We start from the raw sequence: 19,079 nt of genomic DNA, 5'->3' as shown, positions 1-19,079 counted from the left end.
GACTTCTGGAAGTTTCCCCCATACCTCCTTTCCCAGAGCCATAGTTCCTACAAACAATGAGGACCACCTTGTAGTCCTGAGCCACTTAGATGCTTTGGCCTGTGGTGGTTATTTCAGTTTGCAGAGGCTGGTAACATGCTGAGTCTCAGTTTTACCCTCTACTAAGCTGTCTGTGTCCTTTTGCCCCAGAATGCCGAGTCATGAAGGGAAACCCCTCAGCCACAGCTGGCCCAAAGGCGTCCCCGACACCTCAGAAGAGTTCAGCCAAGAGCCCTGGCCCCATGCGCCGAAGCAAGTCTCCAGCTGACTCAGGTAACGACCAAGACGGTGAGTGCTTTTCTGCTAACTGCACGCTGACTTCATTTAAGGAGGCTGATGCCCTCTGCATGCAGAGGAATGAGTTCCTCATGAATACCGCTGTGTCTCCATGAAAACCAATTCTATTAATTCAGAGATGAAAACAGTTAAACTTGTTTGGAGTCATGGAGGCACAGCCATAACCCTTATTCTACTCAAATGGATGCAGATCAGAAATCTGGCCCATTTGCCATGCTTGCTGTAATGCTTATTGTCATGGTTGTCATCATTGTCATCGTCTTCAACATCATCCAGCAAAAACGTATTCAATGAAATAATCAAGTCAAACATGAATTTGAAATTGAAAATTAGAATCAAGAACAAGAATGTAAACAATTATCATTTTTTACAGAAGTGTCAACAGAATTGATGCACTTGAGCTTCACATTTGACTCCGAACTAATTAGAAGCCAAAACAAAAAGGGAGACAAGTATACCATAAATATATACAGTTTAAAAAAAAGGAGACAAGATAAGTTGCCTTGGGGGGAAGAAGGAGGGGAGGGGCAAAAACCTACCTAACCTACCTACCTCAATGAATACTATTGAGGTGATGGGCACACTTATAGCCCTGACTCAAGAATTACAAAAGCTATTCATGTAACAAAAACATTTGTGCCCCCTTAATATTTTGAAATAAAATTAAAAAATAAAAAAATTATTATTTTTACATGTAGTTATTTAATTATAATACAGTGTAAGTGAACATTTTATTTCTTAACTGATTTTATTTTATTTTATTTTTTTACTTGGTCAAAGTCACAAAGCTGGTGATTTTTTTTTATTTCAGGAAATTATGGGGGTACAAACATTTTGGTTACATGTTATGACTTTGCCATATCCCAAAAATAAAAGATAAGTTGCCTCACTCTCACAATGGGAAAAGAAAGCATAGACCAGGTTCTGAAAGGAAACAAAGAGATTTGTCATATAAGATTTTACTTAGTGGAGAGTGAGTTATCTACAAAATGTGGTCTACGGATCACTGCCAACCCATGAACTATTTGTTATCAGCCAGTCTGTGGTAAGATTAGATGCTTGTGCCAAATGTAAATCAACTATGCCACTAAGCAAATCATTTAGTTCAGCTGACTTTTTTTTTCAGATCATGATTTTATTGATGAAGGCAGCAACAGGTTGATTTATGTTTAGATGCAACCTCTATCTTGTCTTGGACCAGCAGTTTGAGTGGCACTGATCTAAAAGGCAATGTGTTCCATTCTTTTATTACAAATGTTAAAAATAAAAGGCCCCAGAAGTCCAAGTTTAGAAGCTTAGTAGACTCATGCATAGACAATTTGAGTTCTTCACAATAAGGAAATTATATGGTCCAGAAGACTTACACATTTGTCTTCCCAAGGCTCAGGGTTCATCATGAGAATTCTTCTAGCCTGAAAGCCTTGGGAAAGCACAAGGGCCTTTCAGTTTGGGGCAGCTTGAGCAGCCTATTGGCTCTAAAATACTTATGCCTAGTAAAACAGCCTGTCCTGCCTGTCTCACACCGCCAGGAGCATGCATATAACCAGCCATCTCTTTATTCTCAGGTAGAGGAAGCTAAAGTGTGAAAAGGCAGCTCAGGCTTTTACTACTTCCATGTCTTTGCACAACCTGTTCCCCCATACCTGGAATGCCATCCCTCTAATCCACCAGTCTTCTTTGCTTGAAAACTCCTATTCATCCTTCAAGGCCTCACACAGAGATAGTTGTTCTGTTCTGTGCAATACCATAGTATGTCATTCATACCTCTGGGGTAATATTCACCACACTGTGTTGTGAAGTATGTATTTACCTGTCTACTTCCCCAACTAAATATTGAGCCACTCAAGGTATCATGTTCATTTTTGTATCCTCAGGGCAGAGCACAGTGCCTGACCCCCAGTGTGCTCAAGTAATGTTTGTGAATGAATTGATCCACAGAAGCACCTGTTTTACCCAGCATGGTGCTAGAAGCCCAGTAAGCATTTAATAACGTTTGCTGAAGGAATAAAAATACATGTAATTTGGTGCTATCTTGTTCAAATGTGCAGAAAAGCCCGTGAATCTATCTAAGCAAATTTGTATTGCTGAAACTATAAAGACCTAGGTTTTGACACTGAGACTGAAAAAAAAATTGTTTGGACAGTTCTTAAGTAGAGACTTGCAAAAAACATACTTTAAAAACACTTGGTCAACATTGATAAAGTTGGGCAATAATTGCTTAGCTAATTGTTTTTCAGAAACAGCATTGGCTATTTCTGGAATTTCTAACCTGCATTACTTATATATTGCTGTGAAAGAATTTACTCTAAGATGTAGTGGCTTAAAACAAGCATTTATTAGCTCAGAGTTTCTGTGGGCAAGAAATTCTGGAGTGGCTTAGCTGGGTGGGTCTATCTCAGGGTCTCTCATGTGGTTGCAGTTAGGGTATTGGTAGGGGCTGCAGTCATCCGAAGGCTCAACTGGGGCTGTAGGATCTACTTCCAAGATGGCAGTACCTTTTATGATTTAGTCTCCAAAGCCAACACTGTCACTTCTCCTTTATTCTATTCATTAGAAACAATCAGTAAGTCCAGACTATATTCAAGGGAGAAGAATTAGATTCCACCTCTTCAAGGGAGAAATATCAAAGAATTTGTAGACCTATTTATAAACCACCATATAACCCATTAGTTAGAAATTCCCAGGTGGTATCAGCTTGAAGTAAATAGATTCTCTTTGCAGACTGTATCCAGTTGGTTACCCAGCACACACGTGAACACAACTACCCATAATTAAACACAGTTTAATCATATATCAAATCACTAATCTCCAACATGCTACCTACAGAATTTCCCTTCTACAAAATATGCACCTCACTGACTCTAAGGTATTAGAGACAGGACAGGAATACATTAAGACTCAATGAATATCTGTCAAATTGAAAGGAGTTATAATAGATCCCAACCCAGGCCTAAGCAGGCAAGACCTGCTTTTGCTCCTTCAGAACTCCCTCACTAAGGAAAAGGAAAAGGGATTCATTCAAACTCACAAGATAAACAGAGTAACCAATTTAAGGGGGGAGGAGAATATACTTGGCGGGTATCAGCATTACAAACAACTACTGTCCCTACCACCAATCTGAAGTGGTGTGCTCAGTAGAGAGAATTGGAATATTCATTTATGTTCATTATGTTCATGAACATAAATAAAGCCAAACCCTAGTCTATACGACCTTCATGGCAATTTCCAGAATGCTTGGGCTCATCTCAGATGATGTGTTTAGAGCCTCCACATGATTCCAGCCCCAAAGGGTAGGAGGATCCATGTTAGATTACTAAATCTGTTCCATGGCAATTTGTTTAGAGCCAAGTCCAATGTATTCACTCAGTGAACATAGGGGCAAAGCTGATCTTAGGCAAAATGGTATCTTAGGTAAGGTTTCAATTTGATATACCCATTTTCTCTTCTCCACCCCTACCTCACTCAGCACCATTGCAAGCTGGGAGGTAGGGGGAGTTAGTATATGGAAGAGGAGAGGGAGACAACTCTCTAAGAAGGCCTAGCCACACCATTTCCCAGCTTTGAGATGTGGGGCAAATTTCTTACCTTCTCTAAGATTTGGTATCCTCTTTAGATTATTCAGAATTTGCATGTCTATACATGCGAGTAATTTTCCATTGTTATCAGTTATTCACAATTTACAGAGTTGTAAAATAACTCCCACAGAATCAGAATCAGATAACTAGAATGATGAGCTATAGGCAATGCATAGTTTTCATTTGGCATAAATTTCTCCTTATAGACATTTGAGATTTGAGAAGAAAGAATTATTTCATAAAATGTCAAGATTTTTCTGAGCTGTTAGCAAGGGACAGACACAGGCTAATATGCATTTAACCAAAGAATAATGGCATTGGTTGGGGCAGAAAGTCTTTATTCTTTTCTAAGACATGGTAGTACAACCCTGTTTCCATCCTGTTAGTCTGTCTTGGATCTGGAACTTGTGGATGGATTCATGTATCTTCATTAAACCTGAGTAACTAAAGGTTCTGGAAGATAGGCCATTTCCAGGGAATTTTACTTTCCTTTAAAGGCAAAAGAAAGCCCCAAATATTTCTCTTCAGCAGGGACTCCAACCAAATGAAACACCGACTCAGTTCAGGTTCAACTTAAGGAATGTTTTAATGTTCTAATTTATTAGAAAATATATAAGTTTGATTCTGGTTTGAACAAGCTTGCTAGATTTTAATATATACATATTTGGTCCAATTCATGGTTGAGTTAACAACTGGGTTAAGTTCTATTTAAGGTTTCATAAATTGATGCTATTTGATCTATAATTTGCACCGTAATTTGATTCCTTTTAGTCCTTGGTCCTTAAGTTGTCTCTTTCCTGTTCTGCCCATGAATAAATCAAAATCTTTCTACTTTATTCCCCTCAAGTTCAGTGACCACTCCTGCCAATATTGAGTTTACCCCCAATAGAATGTCTATTGCTAAGCCCTAAACTCAAGTTAAGGAAGGCTTTGGTTGTCTATAAAATATTCCTGTAAGGAGTAAGGAGGTCATTCTCACTGGCCAGAGCTGATGGACTCTTAAGACTCCAAGTTACATTAGCCATGTCTGTCTGTAAAGTAAGCCAAAAACCGTGGTAAAAGAATAAAATCTGAGCCCAGGAGGCTCCTGTGGGATATATGAAGGAAAGCCTATGCAGTGCCACATTTTGATTAACCCAGGACTTACTATTTTGATGGGCAAAGGCAAGCCTGGCTTCAGAACTAAAGAAAGATATTTCTAGGGTATCTCTCTTTGTTTACATTTCAGTCATTAATGTGTTAATTTTCTCTTTATGTAATTTTGCCCCCAATTGAATTGAATTGAATTAAAAGGACCAAATAGCTAGTTGCTGAGAAAGGATCTTTTCTTTTTCTTTCTTTCTTTTTTTTTAAGGAGCCCCCAAGGAAGCTAATTACCCACCATGGTAGGCTGAGAAAATTGTAATGTGATAATTAGTTTGCTATTCTTCAACAGTAAGTTATTGTTGTAGCAATCCAATGTCCTCCATCTCCCTTCCCCCAACTCACATTCACCTATTCCTGAAAGTCCAACCTACCCTGTTTCCAAAAGCTGAGAAAGAAATCAGCCGGGTGAGGTGGCTCACCCCTGTAATCCTAGCACTTTGGGAGGCCAAGGTGGGAGGATCCCTTGAGCTCAGGAGTTCAAGACCAAATGCTGAGAAAGAATGGCTTCTCTGCAACCTTTAGAAGGGAAGTTCAAGGGACACAAAACAGCAGGGGGTCCTGGAGGGAAGGTATCTCAGGGTCCTCTTTTTCTAAACCTAGCAGGCTGCTTTGGTTTACCTAAGATAGAGGGACCTGGTTGTTCTGATCTTTCTGAAGGTGACTGTCTAGCCTGCTCTGTCCAATAGAAGTATGACATGAGCCACAAATGCAAGCCATATGTGTAATTTTACATTTTCTACTAGTTACACTTTAAAAAGTTAAAAGAAATGGGTGAAATTAATTTTGATATATTTATTAATACATTCAAAATATTGTTTCAATATGTAATCAATATAAGAAATAATTGAAATGTTTTACATTCTTTGAAATTGTATTATATTTTACACTTATAGCACATCTCGATTCTGACTAGCCATACTTCAGGTGTTCACTAGCCACATGTGACTAGTGGCTACTATATTAAACAGCACAAAAATACTTTTCTTCTCTAGCTAGGAGAGGATTAAGATAACAATCTTTTACATTAATTAAATGCTGTGCACTTTGCAAAGTATTTCCAAATCCATAACCTCTGTTGTCCCTCATAATAGCACCGTGAATCAGGTTGGAAAAGGATAATTACTCAGGTTTTTTATAATTGGAGAACTAAGATACAAAGTTTAGGATCTTGGGGTCTTCCCAAAGTTACACGACTATTTAGCACCTAACAGCCAGAACCCAGCTCTCTTGACTTCCCAGTAGGCATTCTCTGTGGTGTCCCACTAACGTGAAGTAGGATGTGGGATGTCCAGTCTGGTGACTGAAAAGGTTTCTGTTGGACAGTCCTTGTTTCTTGGCTTCCTTCACCCTTCCCCCACCTCCAGGCTAGGGACTTGGGAAGGCAGGGGGTGGGGCAGCGGTGTCTGTGTCGTTCTCTTTGTGCTGCATTGAGCACAGCGCCACAAGTAATTAGGTGCCTTTGTTTCCAGTGCTCAGTCTTAGACATCCCATCAGCTCCAATCCAAAGGGAGGCAGTGTCCTTGGCAGAGCTATGGGAAGAGAAAAACTTCCCTGGTCCCTCCCCCAATCTGATTCTTTCTAAAACCTGCTTAGAAGATGGTTGGAGCAAGCAGTATAGTGGGGGCCACTGAGCACCCCACAGTGCATGGGATATGGTGGTGTCTCCTTACAACAGGAGTCCTATCAGCTTGGTTTGGCCTGAGACTTGTGTTTAAATACAATGAAATCTCCAAAGTTTTGGTGAAGTACTTAGTAGTGCTAGGTGCTATGAGGAAAAGAAATGATAGGAATTCCCTGTCACTAAGAAGTTTATGATTTCTTTGAGGAGCCGGTATAAATGTCAATCTTTAAAAAAATATTTACAAATACTTATATACTTCTTATTATGTTCCAAGCAACTATTCTAATAGCTTTACATGTATTAACTAATTTAATCTTTATAACAACCTTGTGAAGTAGGTACTATTATCCCTGTTTTGCTGATGAAGAAACTGAGGCATATAAAATTTAGCGACCTGCCCAAGATCACACAGCTATTAATAGTAAGTGCTAGAACTGGGATTTAAACCTAGGCATTCTGGCTCCATAGTCCACAATTGTAACCACTGTACCATTAATGTAGTGTTAATGGTAATGACTTGTTTAAATGCCAAATAAATGAGAGATACAGGCAGTAAGTGTTATTGGTACTATTGTAGTTCATGGGAGAGAGCTCATCAGGGGCTAGGGTGCTAAGGGAAGGCTTCACAGAAGAAATGGAACTTGAAGGAGGGTTAGATGTCAATTGATAAGGAAATAGCTATTTCTGGCAGGGGGAAAGCCTGCAGAGGTGGTGATGAATATGGCATAGCAGAGTACAGGGAGGAGGCTCTTAAATCTACATCTCCAGTCCCAACCTTTCTTCTGGATGTCAGACCCATGAATGCCTACCAAACAATCCCACTTATAGGTGCCAAATACCATGTATCTAAAAATCAAAAGCATTTTCCCCTCCCAACTCCTTGTCTGACAATAGAATTATCATCCTCCCCAGGTTCAATATTTTGATGCTACTTTTGACTCTTCACACTCTGTAATCCTTCATGTTCACCATACGCTATTGTTGTTGTTGAACGTGTGAACCATCTCCACATGACTCGCACAGTAATCCCTTTCTTTCCCTGACTACCTGATGCCTGAATTATTCCACAGATTCCTTAGTAACATTTCTGTTTCAAATCTCTGTCCCCTTACTCATGTGGTGTGGTGCCACCACATTTTTCATCCTAAAACACCATTTTCATTGTGTTACTCCTCTGCTCTAAAACTTTCAATGACTCCATGTTGTTTATTGACCAACCTCCATGGTAATGCCTCTCAGGTAAAAAGAGAGAACAGGAGAGGGCCAATGGTTGTGTTTTGTAGAGCACAACAATAAAATGCAAAAACCAGAAATAATGGCTTTCAACTCTGGAAAACATCAATCATCTAATGCCTTACCAGTTAGCCAAAGAATTAGTCCTCAGACTGTATAGATTGGTATCTCATTTCTCATGGAATGGGATTCCCTGACTTGGTGCCTATATAATTTATAGTTACTCAATTCTTACCATTTCTAGTAGTGGTGGTAGTCATATCAATAGCAGATACAATTTATTGAACCTCTCCTATGTGCCAGGCACTTGGCTAAGCATTTTATGTGTAGTCTGTCATGTAATTATCAAAACAACAATAGAGATATTATTATTCAAATATTACAGGTGGGGAAACTGAGACTCAGAGAGGTTAGGTTAGGCCTAAGGTCACAAATCTAGGAAATGGCTAAGCCAGGATTTAAAAGTTTGACTGATTACAAAGCCTATGTTCTTTCTACAAATTAAGAGAAGGACAGTTTGTCTTAGTTCCTGCCCCAGAAAAACCAGTAGTGAGCATTGACGACAGGCTTGCTCCACCAGAAACATGTTCTGAGCAGAACAGGAAATAAATGTTGACAGCATTGTCAAGCCTGAGAAAACAATCCTGGCACTTCCATCAACTCCCTTACAGATGTCCTCTTCTCGAGGGAAACTCATCTGTGTCAAAATATTGCAGGATTGGGTACATGTATTTGTTTTACAACAGGAAAGACTCTTTCTTCTCCCCTTATTTAAAGGATTCACAACTGCATGCTGTCCAAGATACTGTAGGAAATAGATTTAAAATTCAAATTTTATCTTCTGAACCTTCAGTATCTCATAAACTATGATTGAATTTGGCTTGAGAACTAAACCTATGATCAAATCATTGAAGAACTGTTTCTGGGCTCTTAGCTCTCACTTTCCTAATGGATGGGTCTGGGGAAAGAGACAAAAGCTTTTCCACTGAGCAGAAACAATTAGCAAAAGCAATCCAGACATCCAGCCCAAGGGCTTTTTGGAATAGATGTGTGAAAACCATAGGATCTGTCTCTTGGCCTTGTTCTGAAGTAAGTTGAAACCACCTTGGTTCCACTTGGATGGCCTTCCAGAAAAACTCCCTGTTATATGTAAGGAGAAAATAGGGTATCTTTGGACTGAAATGAAGAAAAGCTTAGAGCATCTCAATATGAGAAAAATGAGGAAGTGGCTGAGTTATGTGTGAGATCTCCCTCTGCAAGGCATTAGGGAGTTAGAGAGCACAAGACAGACAGTGAATCACTAAAAGGTCACAGTGAGAGGTATGTGATGTGCTCACTTTAAGGAACTTTGAAATGGATTCTGGAAGTCCCAGAAGCCACTACCCTTTCATGCAAGTTATACCCTCTCTGAACCTCTGTATTCTTGTTGATTAAAAGGAAAATAGCAATATCTGGCCACCATCTCTTAGAGTTATCTGGAGAATCATGCGAGTTCATGTACAGTGAAATGCTTCAGAAATAACTGTAGGAATACAACTGCAATTATTAAAAGGGCTCTGAAATTATTTTCATAACTTTTATGGTAGACTGGGATTATTTTCAGTAGGCAGTATTTTAATATGGACATCAAATCAAAACCAAGAGGCTTGATTTTGAGTTGGGCTCAAGTATTGGGATTAAAATGGGAGGCACAACCAGGGCTAAGTGAATGAGTGTTAGTTAAATCAGTTTGGTCTTCAGTCAAACGTTGGGAGAAAAACAGATGCTAAGGTGGCCCTTCCTTTTCTGTGCCATTTTGGTCACGTGAACATGAACCCAAAAAGTATAATGATTCCTTTAACTGGCTGACCAGATAGGTCTATGATTGCTACACCTGGGGCCACTTATGCCCAACTTATACTCAGCTGCATCCTCATTTCCAGAGATCAGTCCAGCCCCCAGAGGAGGGAATCCACAGTCTGGGAGCTCAGCATCAACACTGCCTGGCTGGTAACCTCACTCTATCCTTGGCCACACACACCAGATACTGGACTCTCTTATTGGCCTTTGATAACCAATGCCCCCCCCCACACACACACACATACACACCTTGTTCATCACTCCCGGGAACCCATTTTCCCTCGTATATGTAAATCCCTGTAAATATAGGTAAGACAGCCTAGTTGTCTTACCAGCCATCCTGTTTGGGCTTGTCCTATTCCATTCTGACAGGAAAGGCCAACAAAGCCAAGGAGCTAAAGATCAGCATGAGGGCAAGGACTGGCATAATCATTGAGAGAAGCCAGTGAGAGCCAAGACTGTGCAGGATCAACCTTGGCAATTGTGCCGCATAGCTGAAGGGCACCAAATGAGGGGGGTGACAGACAGGGCACAGATACCATCTTCCCAGAGAGCTCTGTGCCATGAGGGTAGTCACATGCCATGCTGCCTGCTCTGTTTGCTATTGTTTCATGACAATGTGTATGATAGCCAGCTGGTTCGCTGAAAGAAAGCAAGTTCTTGCTAACCACTTTCTAATTTAAACCAGATCAAACAGGGTAGGAGCCCCGACGATGGGTGTCAGCTCTGGTGTCCGCTTCTACCTTCTTCCTATTCTTTTCTCTTTTCTCTACCACAACTTTTCCCCCTTCTCCCTAGCCCCCATCAGAAAATTGTCATAGGAAGCAATTTCTTAAGCAATTATTAATACTTTCAGAGAGGAAAAGCCTATGTAGCAAGAATTCAAAACAAAAACCACATGAGTTTTGGAATCAGAGACCTGCGTTCAAATCCTGACTTTGCTACCCCTAACTGGAACGTGTATGTGCGTGTGTGTGTGTGTGTGTGTGTGCATGTGAGAGAAAGAGAGAGGGGAGAAAGAGCAGAGCACCTGGCCTATCATAGACACTCAACAAACCATAATTATTATCCTGTTTTTATTGATAAGATTTTCATTGATAAGTTTTTGATGCACCTTGTTGGAAAGGGAAATATGGACTGTACAAAGAGAAGAAAGAAATGAGAGGGTTTGGACTGTGTATACCTAAAAGGTGAGAACAGTGAGGCAAGGCTGTGGTTCTGAGGAAGGAAATGAACAAGAGAGATAAGTCACGGAGGGAGAAGACCCTCCCCGCAAAGCATTCCTAAATTTGCCACTGAGAAATGGAAGCTCAGAGACAAGAGCTAAGGAGGTTTAGTCAAGAAGAATAAAGGAAAATGAAGGATATCAAACAGTAGTGCCATTTCCAGCCACTCTCCAAATGAAAGGTGACAGCCTTTCCACATGGATTTACCAATCTGAGCACACACAGTTCATCAGACCCTATTTGCATTATTTCCTGCTGCTGCTTTTACTTGACATTTATGTGAATTGGCTCCAGAATCCATATCAAATGGCACCTTCCCAGATTTTTTTTTCCCAAAGAATCCACAGACAAAATGTGTATATGAATACATTTTTATCTAGTCTGTAAATGTAGGGGCTCCTTCAGCTTGTACTGAATCTAGGTTTGCCTGTGCATGTCTACATTTCCTCATGTTTCTGTGTCCATCTTTGGATTTCATTTCATCAGGGAACTCTGGAAAAGTCTGGGAAAGTATCTGCATTTTGTCAACAGTGCAGTGAATGGCAGTTAAGTTATTAAGAACTGATTTCCAAGATGCTTATTGAATGTTGGTGACAAAATAAAGTCCTTTCTTTACAGATAGATAAGATTGATTGTCTGGAGGAGGGGAATGGGGCACATATATAAGCATCCACATATGTGGAGCATATATAGAGAGGCATATGTGGAATATGTATTTATATACTACCCCTAAATTTATTGGGTGAAAAAGTTTCAGAGGATATTGAGAAAAGAACTGGAAGTTGACGAAGAGCCTACATATTCAGATCTGTAGCCAGTAGGTAGAAACTGACTCACATGCAGAGATGCTTGTGGTTAATAATTTTCCACATTTTGGCAAGGCCAGTAGGCTGATTCTCAGCTAGATAAGTGTGTAGGTTAAAAAAAAGACAGTTTTAATTCTGGGGGTATAGTAGCCACTCCTCTATAGCATGGCTAACAAATGTTGGGAAACTACAATCTGTGAAGTATACAGCAATCATGTAAAACAAAATGCTAGAGGAGACTTACTTGGGGATGCCCACATCTGTTAGACCTCATGGCTGAGGTCAGGGCTATTTTGGAAGACTTCCATTGTGTCAGCTCACACAAGTCTCCAAGATTGCTTCTTGTCTGGAATGCTAGGGGACAGGTCCTGCTGGGAAAGTCCTCAGGCACTGTAGGTGGCCCATTAACTCTTTCAACTATTAACTCCTTCATTTCCTTCAAAGAGTAATTGACTGCTTTGCCCCATTGTGGCTCCACAGACTCTGGCCTTTCTTAAAGTGCATTCTTTATTCACCAGTAAGCCTACTGCCGTGACAAAGTCTAGCTCTCACATTCTCAGTGCTGTTTGGCACAGGTCATGTTCTTCTTTGAGTGGCTTACATGGTATATAAATATAACGCTCTAAGCTTACCTGGCCGTACTGTGTGTATTCCCTGCCTCCCCCCACCCCTTGCCTTATTTCAAGCCATTATCACCCCTCACTTGGACTAATGCAGTATCTTTTAACCAACCTCCTTGCTTCTATCCACCCTCCACCCCACCCCAGTCTTTCCTCAGCTGCTGAAGTAATCGTTTTAAAATGCAAATTTGATCGTATCACTTCCAGCTTAAAATCCTTCTATGACTTTTCTTCTGAAACCAAACCCAAACTTCTTAATAGACCACACAAAAGGCCCCTAAAGTTTGGTCCTTGGGGCTGCAGCTTCATCTCCTTTAACTCCCCGCAAACACCCTGTGCTTGAGCCATTGTGAGATACTTACACTTCTGTAAACATACTGTGTTCTTTCACACCTTCTTGTCTTTGCCCCTGCTGGTGCAATTCTATGCTTAAAATACCCTTTCTCTCCTCTCTGCCTGACTAGCTCTGATTCATCTTTTTCTTAAAGGGCTTTATTGAGATTCAATTCATATAACATATAATTCATTAATTTAAAATGTACAATTCAGTGAGTTTAGTTTAGCCACAGAGTTGGGCAACGATCATCACTATTTAATGCCAGAATATGTTTGTCTCCCCGAAAGGAAACCCTGTACCCATTAGCAGACACTTTCCACTTCTCCCCAACTCCTCCCCCTGGCAATCATTAATTTACTTTCTGTCTCCATAGATTTACCTATTCCAGATTCATCTTTCACATTCCTCAGGTGTTGCCTCTTCTTGTTTGCCTCCTAGTCCCCTGATTTCAAAGTCTGTCCTCTGGGGTCCATTAATACCCTATGCACGGCTCTGTCTTAGCACTTATTCTACTGGATTCTCGCCTGCTTTCCCAGAGGAAATGATTTGCTCAGCTCTGAAACCCCAATGTCTAATACTTTGCCGGCTCATAGGTAGTGCTCCATAGCCACTGCTAAACCAGTGAATGACAGGGAGGAAGGCCTCTCCATGCGTGAGTGAGAGATGAGTGAATATATGGCTAGAGCCAGACGGTGAATGCTGAAGTGTCCATTTTTCAGCTCACTAGCACTTGGGTGAACTCAGCAACCACCACACTGATATCTCTTTCATCTCGACAGTGGATGCGCAGGCTCCAGAACCTAGGGAAACATTACCATAAGTGGTGCAGAAGGAATATATCCTCAGGAAATATTCATGATAACAGCAGTTTAAGCTTTACCTGTGGGACTAACAGCAACACTCTCAGGCCATCTTTCTGCTTAACTTTTTCAATTTTCTATTTATTCTCTCTTTCTCTCTCTCTCTCTCTCCCCCCTCCACTCCCACTCTCCAAACATCCTTAGGATATTCGCCTTTGTTTTTAAAGCACATTTTAGAATATCTCTGTTTAACAATGTAGGTCTTAAGATTTTTAAAAAATATTTTAGCATGAGATATCTGAACATGAATCTACTTTGAACGCTGTTCAGTTGTTCCATTTCAATGCACCACATCTCTTTTTTCGTCATTGGACATTAAAAAGCTCATTAGCCAGGGAATATAAACAATTTGAAAACTTGATGGAATATAAAGATGCTAAAAACAAAACTATCTCATTTTCAGCATTTTCTTGACTAGAGACAAATGGGGGTGTGCCCTGACTCAGACCACCTTTCTGTGTCTCTGTTTTTCTCCCTGTTTCAACTTCCTTAAATCTTTTCTTCTAATGTCTTATCCTATCTTTCTTGTCTCCCCTCCCCTTCATTCCTGATCTCTTTCCCTCTTTTTTGATTCTCTCCTCTGCCCACTTTGCTATTTGAGCCTTTCTTTACATTTCACTGTTTCCCCTCCACTTTCTCTTTCATTTTTCTACCTGACTAGCCCATTTTCTCTTTCTTTCCTCGGGTTCTTATCACCCAGGATGAGGTAGGGAAGCAGGGGAGATGAGTAGGAAAAAAGACAGGGAGAGATTGACAGTGGGGATGTCCTGCACTTACCCCAGCATCTGCCACCAAAGGGGATATGCCCTGGCCCGAATCACCCAGATTTCTTCCCCTTTAAAGTAAGGCACATAACCTCTCTGTGCCTCACTTTTCTCCTCTATAAAATTAAAGCAAAATAATACCTTCCCAGACTACCTCCCAGAGATGTTAGGGTCAAACCTGGGAATGAATATGAGAAAGGTTTGAAAAGAAACAGACCTCTGTGATTGGAAAGCACTGGGGGGAAAGGGTGGGAGGATGACTGCCTTGCACTGTGCAGGGACCTAATTAACTGAGGATTGTAGTTCTTGCCCTTTTGAGGAATGTGTTTCTTTTTACCTTTATTCTACTCACCCAATCACTTGGTTGTCTGTGTACCTTGTTTGAATGTTCTTAGTGTCTTCGGAGGGGAAGGATAACTTGCTCCTTTTTATGCTGTTGATTTTTATCCCTTCCTTTTCTCTTGCCTTGGGCTAGCAAATGGAACCTCCAGCAGCCAGCTCTCTACCCCCAAGTCTAAGCAGTCTCCCATCTCTACGCCTACCAGTCCTGGCAGCCTCCGGAAGCACAAGGTATTATGTCTCTTATACCTTACTAAACTCCTTTGCACTCAAGAGTTTCTTGAATGGCTGGGTGAAGGTTTTCTCTTCCATTCTACTTCAACAGCACATTAAGGCCAGAATTCCTTTTCATCTGGTTCCATTAGCTCGAAATTATGGGAACCCCAGCAGGGACCAAGCTTTTAGTCATTTCTGTTTATTCCTCTGACCCCTGGTTTATTTATTTCCAGTTACATTCTGGTACTTCTTCCTTTCGGAAGAAGTACAAAGGTCCCAAGTACCTATTCTGAGCTAATGAGGAAACCAAACTGTGTCTTGGGGGTAGGTTAAGCAATTGTCTCCCCGATTCAGAGACATAGCAAAGGAGGTGTTGAGGGGAATCTATGTCACCAATCACCAGTCAATATAAATGACAAAGATAGCAGTCAAAAAAAAAGTTGTACCGAGTTACTCCCTTCAGATTGACTGGACATCAACAAATGAATAGACCCCAGTTTCACCATGTACTCTTCATTACCAGGCAGATTCTGGTGCCGTGTAGAAAGAGAGGGCACATACACGTTGCATTGGCCTTCAGCAACATTTATACCCCTTCAGCTATTCCAAATAAATATATCATTAAAATAATAGAAGTGTATAAATTTTCTGGCCCCACTATCTAAACAGATTCCCACCCAGAAATCTCTCCTGTATACAAAATCTAGAGTGGTCACCGCCTTGAACCTCTTATAGCTGAGGCAGTGTTGATGTGGTTTCTTCTCTGATCACCACACTGTGGAGCAGCTTCCTCTCTGATTCTCTTGCTTTCTCCAGGCTCACAAGCCTTGATGTGAGATGAAAAAAGGCAAGAAGCCACCAGTATGGCTAACACCATTACAGAACCATAGATGATTGGAGCTGGAAGACATTTTAGATGGAGATAAATTAGTTTCATTTGATTCTTTCAATAATCTTATGAGGCTGACATTTTACAGATGAGGAATTTGAGACCCAGAAAGGTTAAGTTACTTACTACAATAACATAACTAGCTATAGGGCTGGTATGCAAGTCACTGCCACCGGTACGCTACAGCCAGTTCACTCTAGCTGATGGTGTACATTGCTTTCCAACTCTGTGTTCAGTGACATCATGTTGGTAACTTGAACTTGGCCATGGTGGGAATGTTTACACCATGGAAATTGGCACATACTATAAATCAAGGTGGATTTTTTTTTTTCTCACAGAAAGTCGGTTATTAAATTTAACAGCATGCCACTACCTGACATCCATTCTCATTTCCTTTTCTCTACATCAGGCTTTTAATTTCCTGGCTAATCTGGCCATTGCCTGCCCCATCATTTCTAATCCCTGTTGCATTCCTTTAATGACCCCTTTAACTTCTGACCAGGACCTTCTGGTTGTCCTGCTGAGCTGTTTTGTTTCCTCAAAGAAAGATTCACAAAACTGTTTGCGTAGCCAGTCTTACCCAGAGATTGTAAGGTGGATGAAAATTGCTTTTACAGTTGGATTTTAGTTATTCTTTGCTGAGCAGCAAAGGTTGTTAATATGGGCACTCAAGATAAGAGGAGCCTACTTCTGTTTTTCTACTATCCTCAGAGCACCTCCTATATGCTACACTGCTTCTTCCTATATCTTTGCCCTATGCCTTTCTGCCCTTATCTTCCTTCTGGGAAGTGTGAACTATCCTAACCCCTTCCATCAGTACCTTCCCCAAAGTGCTGAAGGCAGGTTAGGCATTTGGTTGCACACTCAAGACATTCAACTTTTCAACTGACATGTCTGGTTCATTTAGGCTGAGGAACCGTCATCCATAAAGCCATTGAGATGAGTGTTGGCATTGTTAAACTGTTTCTCCTGGTTGGGCTTGCAAGCACTTGTGGCTTGTTTGTTTTTTGACTCAATTCTAAAAACTATTTTAATCATTGAAGGACTAGAACAAGCTCACAGGTGGTAGCATTGTCAGAGCTTCACTGTTTTCTTAACTGTGGAATTTTCACTGTATCATTATATTTTTAAAATCACTCCTTTTTAAGATAGTTAAGCAAACACACATTAAGTAATAAATCATATCATTTTCTAGAGCAAACTTTTAAATAAACATTTAGATTTTGGTATAATTCTCACTATTTTTAAAATAAAAAACTTTTTATTTTTATATCATTTCGAACTTACAAAAGAGTTGCAAGAATATAAAGAACTTCTGTATCTCTTTACACAGATTCACCAGTTGTTTATATTTTGCCCCATTTACTTTATTTTTTGGTGTTCTCTTTCTCTCTCTCTCTACACACACACACACACACACACACACACACACACACACACACGGAGTGCATTTGATTATTTTTTCCGAGATGATTTGAGATTAAGAGCAAAGATCATGCCCCCTTTTCCCCTAAATACTTCGGTGTATATTTCCTAAAAACAAAGACATTTTCTTTCATAACCATAGTGCAATTATCAAAATCAGGAAATGTAACACTGGCACAATATTATATCCTATTCAGTCCATATTCAAATTTTATCAATTGCCTCAAAAATATTATTTTCCTGGTCCAAGATCCAATGTAGGATCACATATTGCATTGTTATCAAGTCCCTTTAGTCTTCTTTAATATGTAAAAGTTCCTGAGACTTTATCTTTCAGTACAATATATTATAGAAATAAAGAGTACAGGCCAGTTATTTGGTAGAATGCCCTTCAATTTGGGTTTGTCTGACATTTCCTTGCGATTAGACTCCGATTATGTATTTGGGGCGAGATACAATAGGAGTGATGTTGCATCCCTCTCAGGGCATCCTATCAGAAGCCAATAGCCTCATGCTTACATCACCAGTAATGGAGATTGAACTGGCTTTTCCGAATAAGCTAAAAAGTGTCTTATGACCTTGGCTTGGTCCTCCTGGGTGTCAGGTCCCAGCTTCATGCTCCTTCTTTCACACAGCTACCTGAGCCTTAACACTATGGAGTCCCTGGGCAGTGGGCCTGAGTAGATCTCATCTGAACTTCTATCCAAGTGGACCTGAAAGGTGTGAGTCATAGTGGAGACAGGAAGCAGGTGGCTGAGGCCATGACTTTCCTCCTGCGCAATTGGAAACAAACTTGAAGTCCCAGTATCCCTTTGGTAACTTTTGATGGCTGTGGTGGGGGCCCTAAGCTGCAATCAGCCTCTTGGCTTTCCCTCTTAAGCAGCTCATGGAGAATCCTCTTTAATGCAGCTGCGATGGGGTTAGCCAAAGTCCGCACACTCAAGTGCTACAATATGGACACAAAGTAAATCCTTGGATAGTTAATGAGAACATTTTGCATTTCCATACTGCTTTATCCTATTGCACAGCCATTTTCCCATTTACTCATGTGATATCCCTATGAACGAGATAGGGCAGAGTGCATTTCCATTTTACAGATGAGAGAAAAGAGGAGCAAAGGTTAAAGACAGCCCCAGTATGATTGAACAAAAATTTATTGAGGATCCCCTTTGGAGAAAGTATTGTATTAAAGACGTTCAAAGAATCTAGCAACATAGGAAAACTCATTTATTTAAAATTTTTTTTTCCAGATGAGTGATTATAAACATGCCTAGAAATTTGGAGGCATTTTGCACACAGGATTGTCTGGAGATTGAAAGAAAATATATTTGACATATTATTATTTGAAATTATAACTAATATTATTTAAATAATACATTTCCTCTACGTTTTAGACTTCTCTTGTCCTCCAGTAAGTGCTTGGAGAGATAGTTTGATAAATAAAGCAGGGTCCGGACCCTTAAATCACAGACGCAACTAAGTCTCATATAAGTGGATTTGGGAAGTATAATAAAGAGCTAATGAAAGGACTACTGAGCACAAAGGAGGGTGGGAAAGACATTTGACTGGGGAGGGGGGCCGTGGGACTTGGGGAAAGCTTTTCACAGAGGTGACATTTAAGTAGGGCCTTGAAGGTTGGGTGGGCTTCTGATGGCTGGTGAAGAGAACAGGCATTCCAGCTTAAAAAAAAAAATCAGCAAGAACAAAGCCAGACCATTATAAAAGTGCAGGGCACATTAAGGAAATAGCAAACCCAAACTAGAAGCCAGGTTTCTCAAAACTCCTTCTTGACTTCCTTTGGACTATAAGCTCCTTGGACCAGAGACCAACTTTTTGTTTTCTCTAAC

The 19,079-nt window shown here is 40.4% G+C and overlaps 1 protein-coding gene across 2 annotated transcripts in view; it reads left to right on the top strand.

The window, feature by feature from the left end:
- The window catches only part of DCX (doublecortin), a 99,271-nt gene that overhangs the window by 71,871 nt on the left and 8,321 nt on the right, over nucleotides 1-19,079 (top strand). Inside the window, exons 5-6 of one of the 2 annotated variants that reach the window (XM_012644710.1) lie at nucleotides 190-312; nucleotides 14,839-14,933. In XM_012644710.1, coding sequence (XP_012500164.1) covers nucleotides 190-312; nucleotides 14,839-14,933 — 218 coding nt within the window. Of the gene's footprint in view, nucleotides 1-189; nucleotides 328-14,838; nucleotides 14,934-19,079 lie in introns of both variants that reach the window. The other variant, XM_012644704.1, reaches the window with a different exon arrangement.

Source organism: Propithecus coquereli, unplaced genomic scaffold (assembly GCF_000956105.1).
Source record: "Propithecus coquereli isolate 6110/MARCELLA unplaced genomic scaffold, Pcoq_1.0 Scaffold104, whole genome shotgun sequence".
Lineage (NCBI taxonomy): Eukaryota > Metazoa > Chordata > Mammalia > Primates > Indriidae > Propithecus > Propithecus coquereli.
This window is presented reverse-complemented; position numbering and strand designations above follow the sequence as displayed.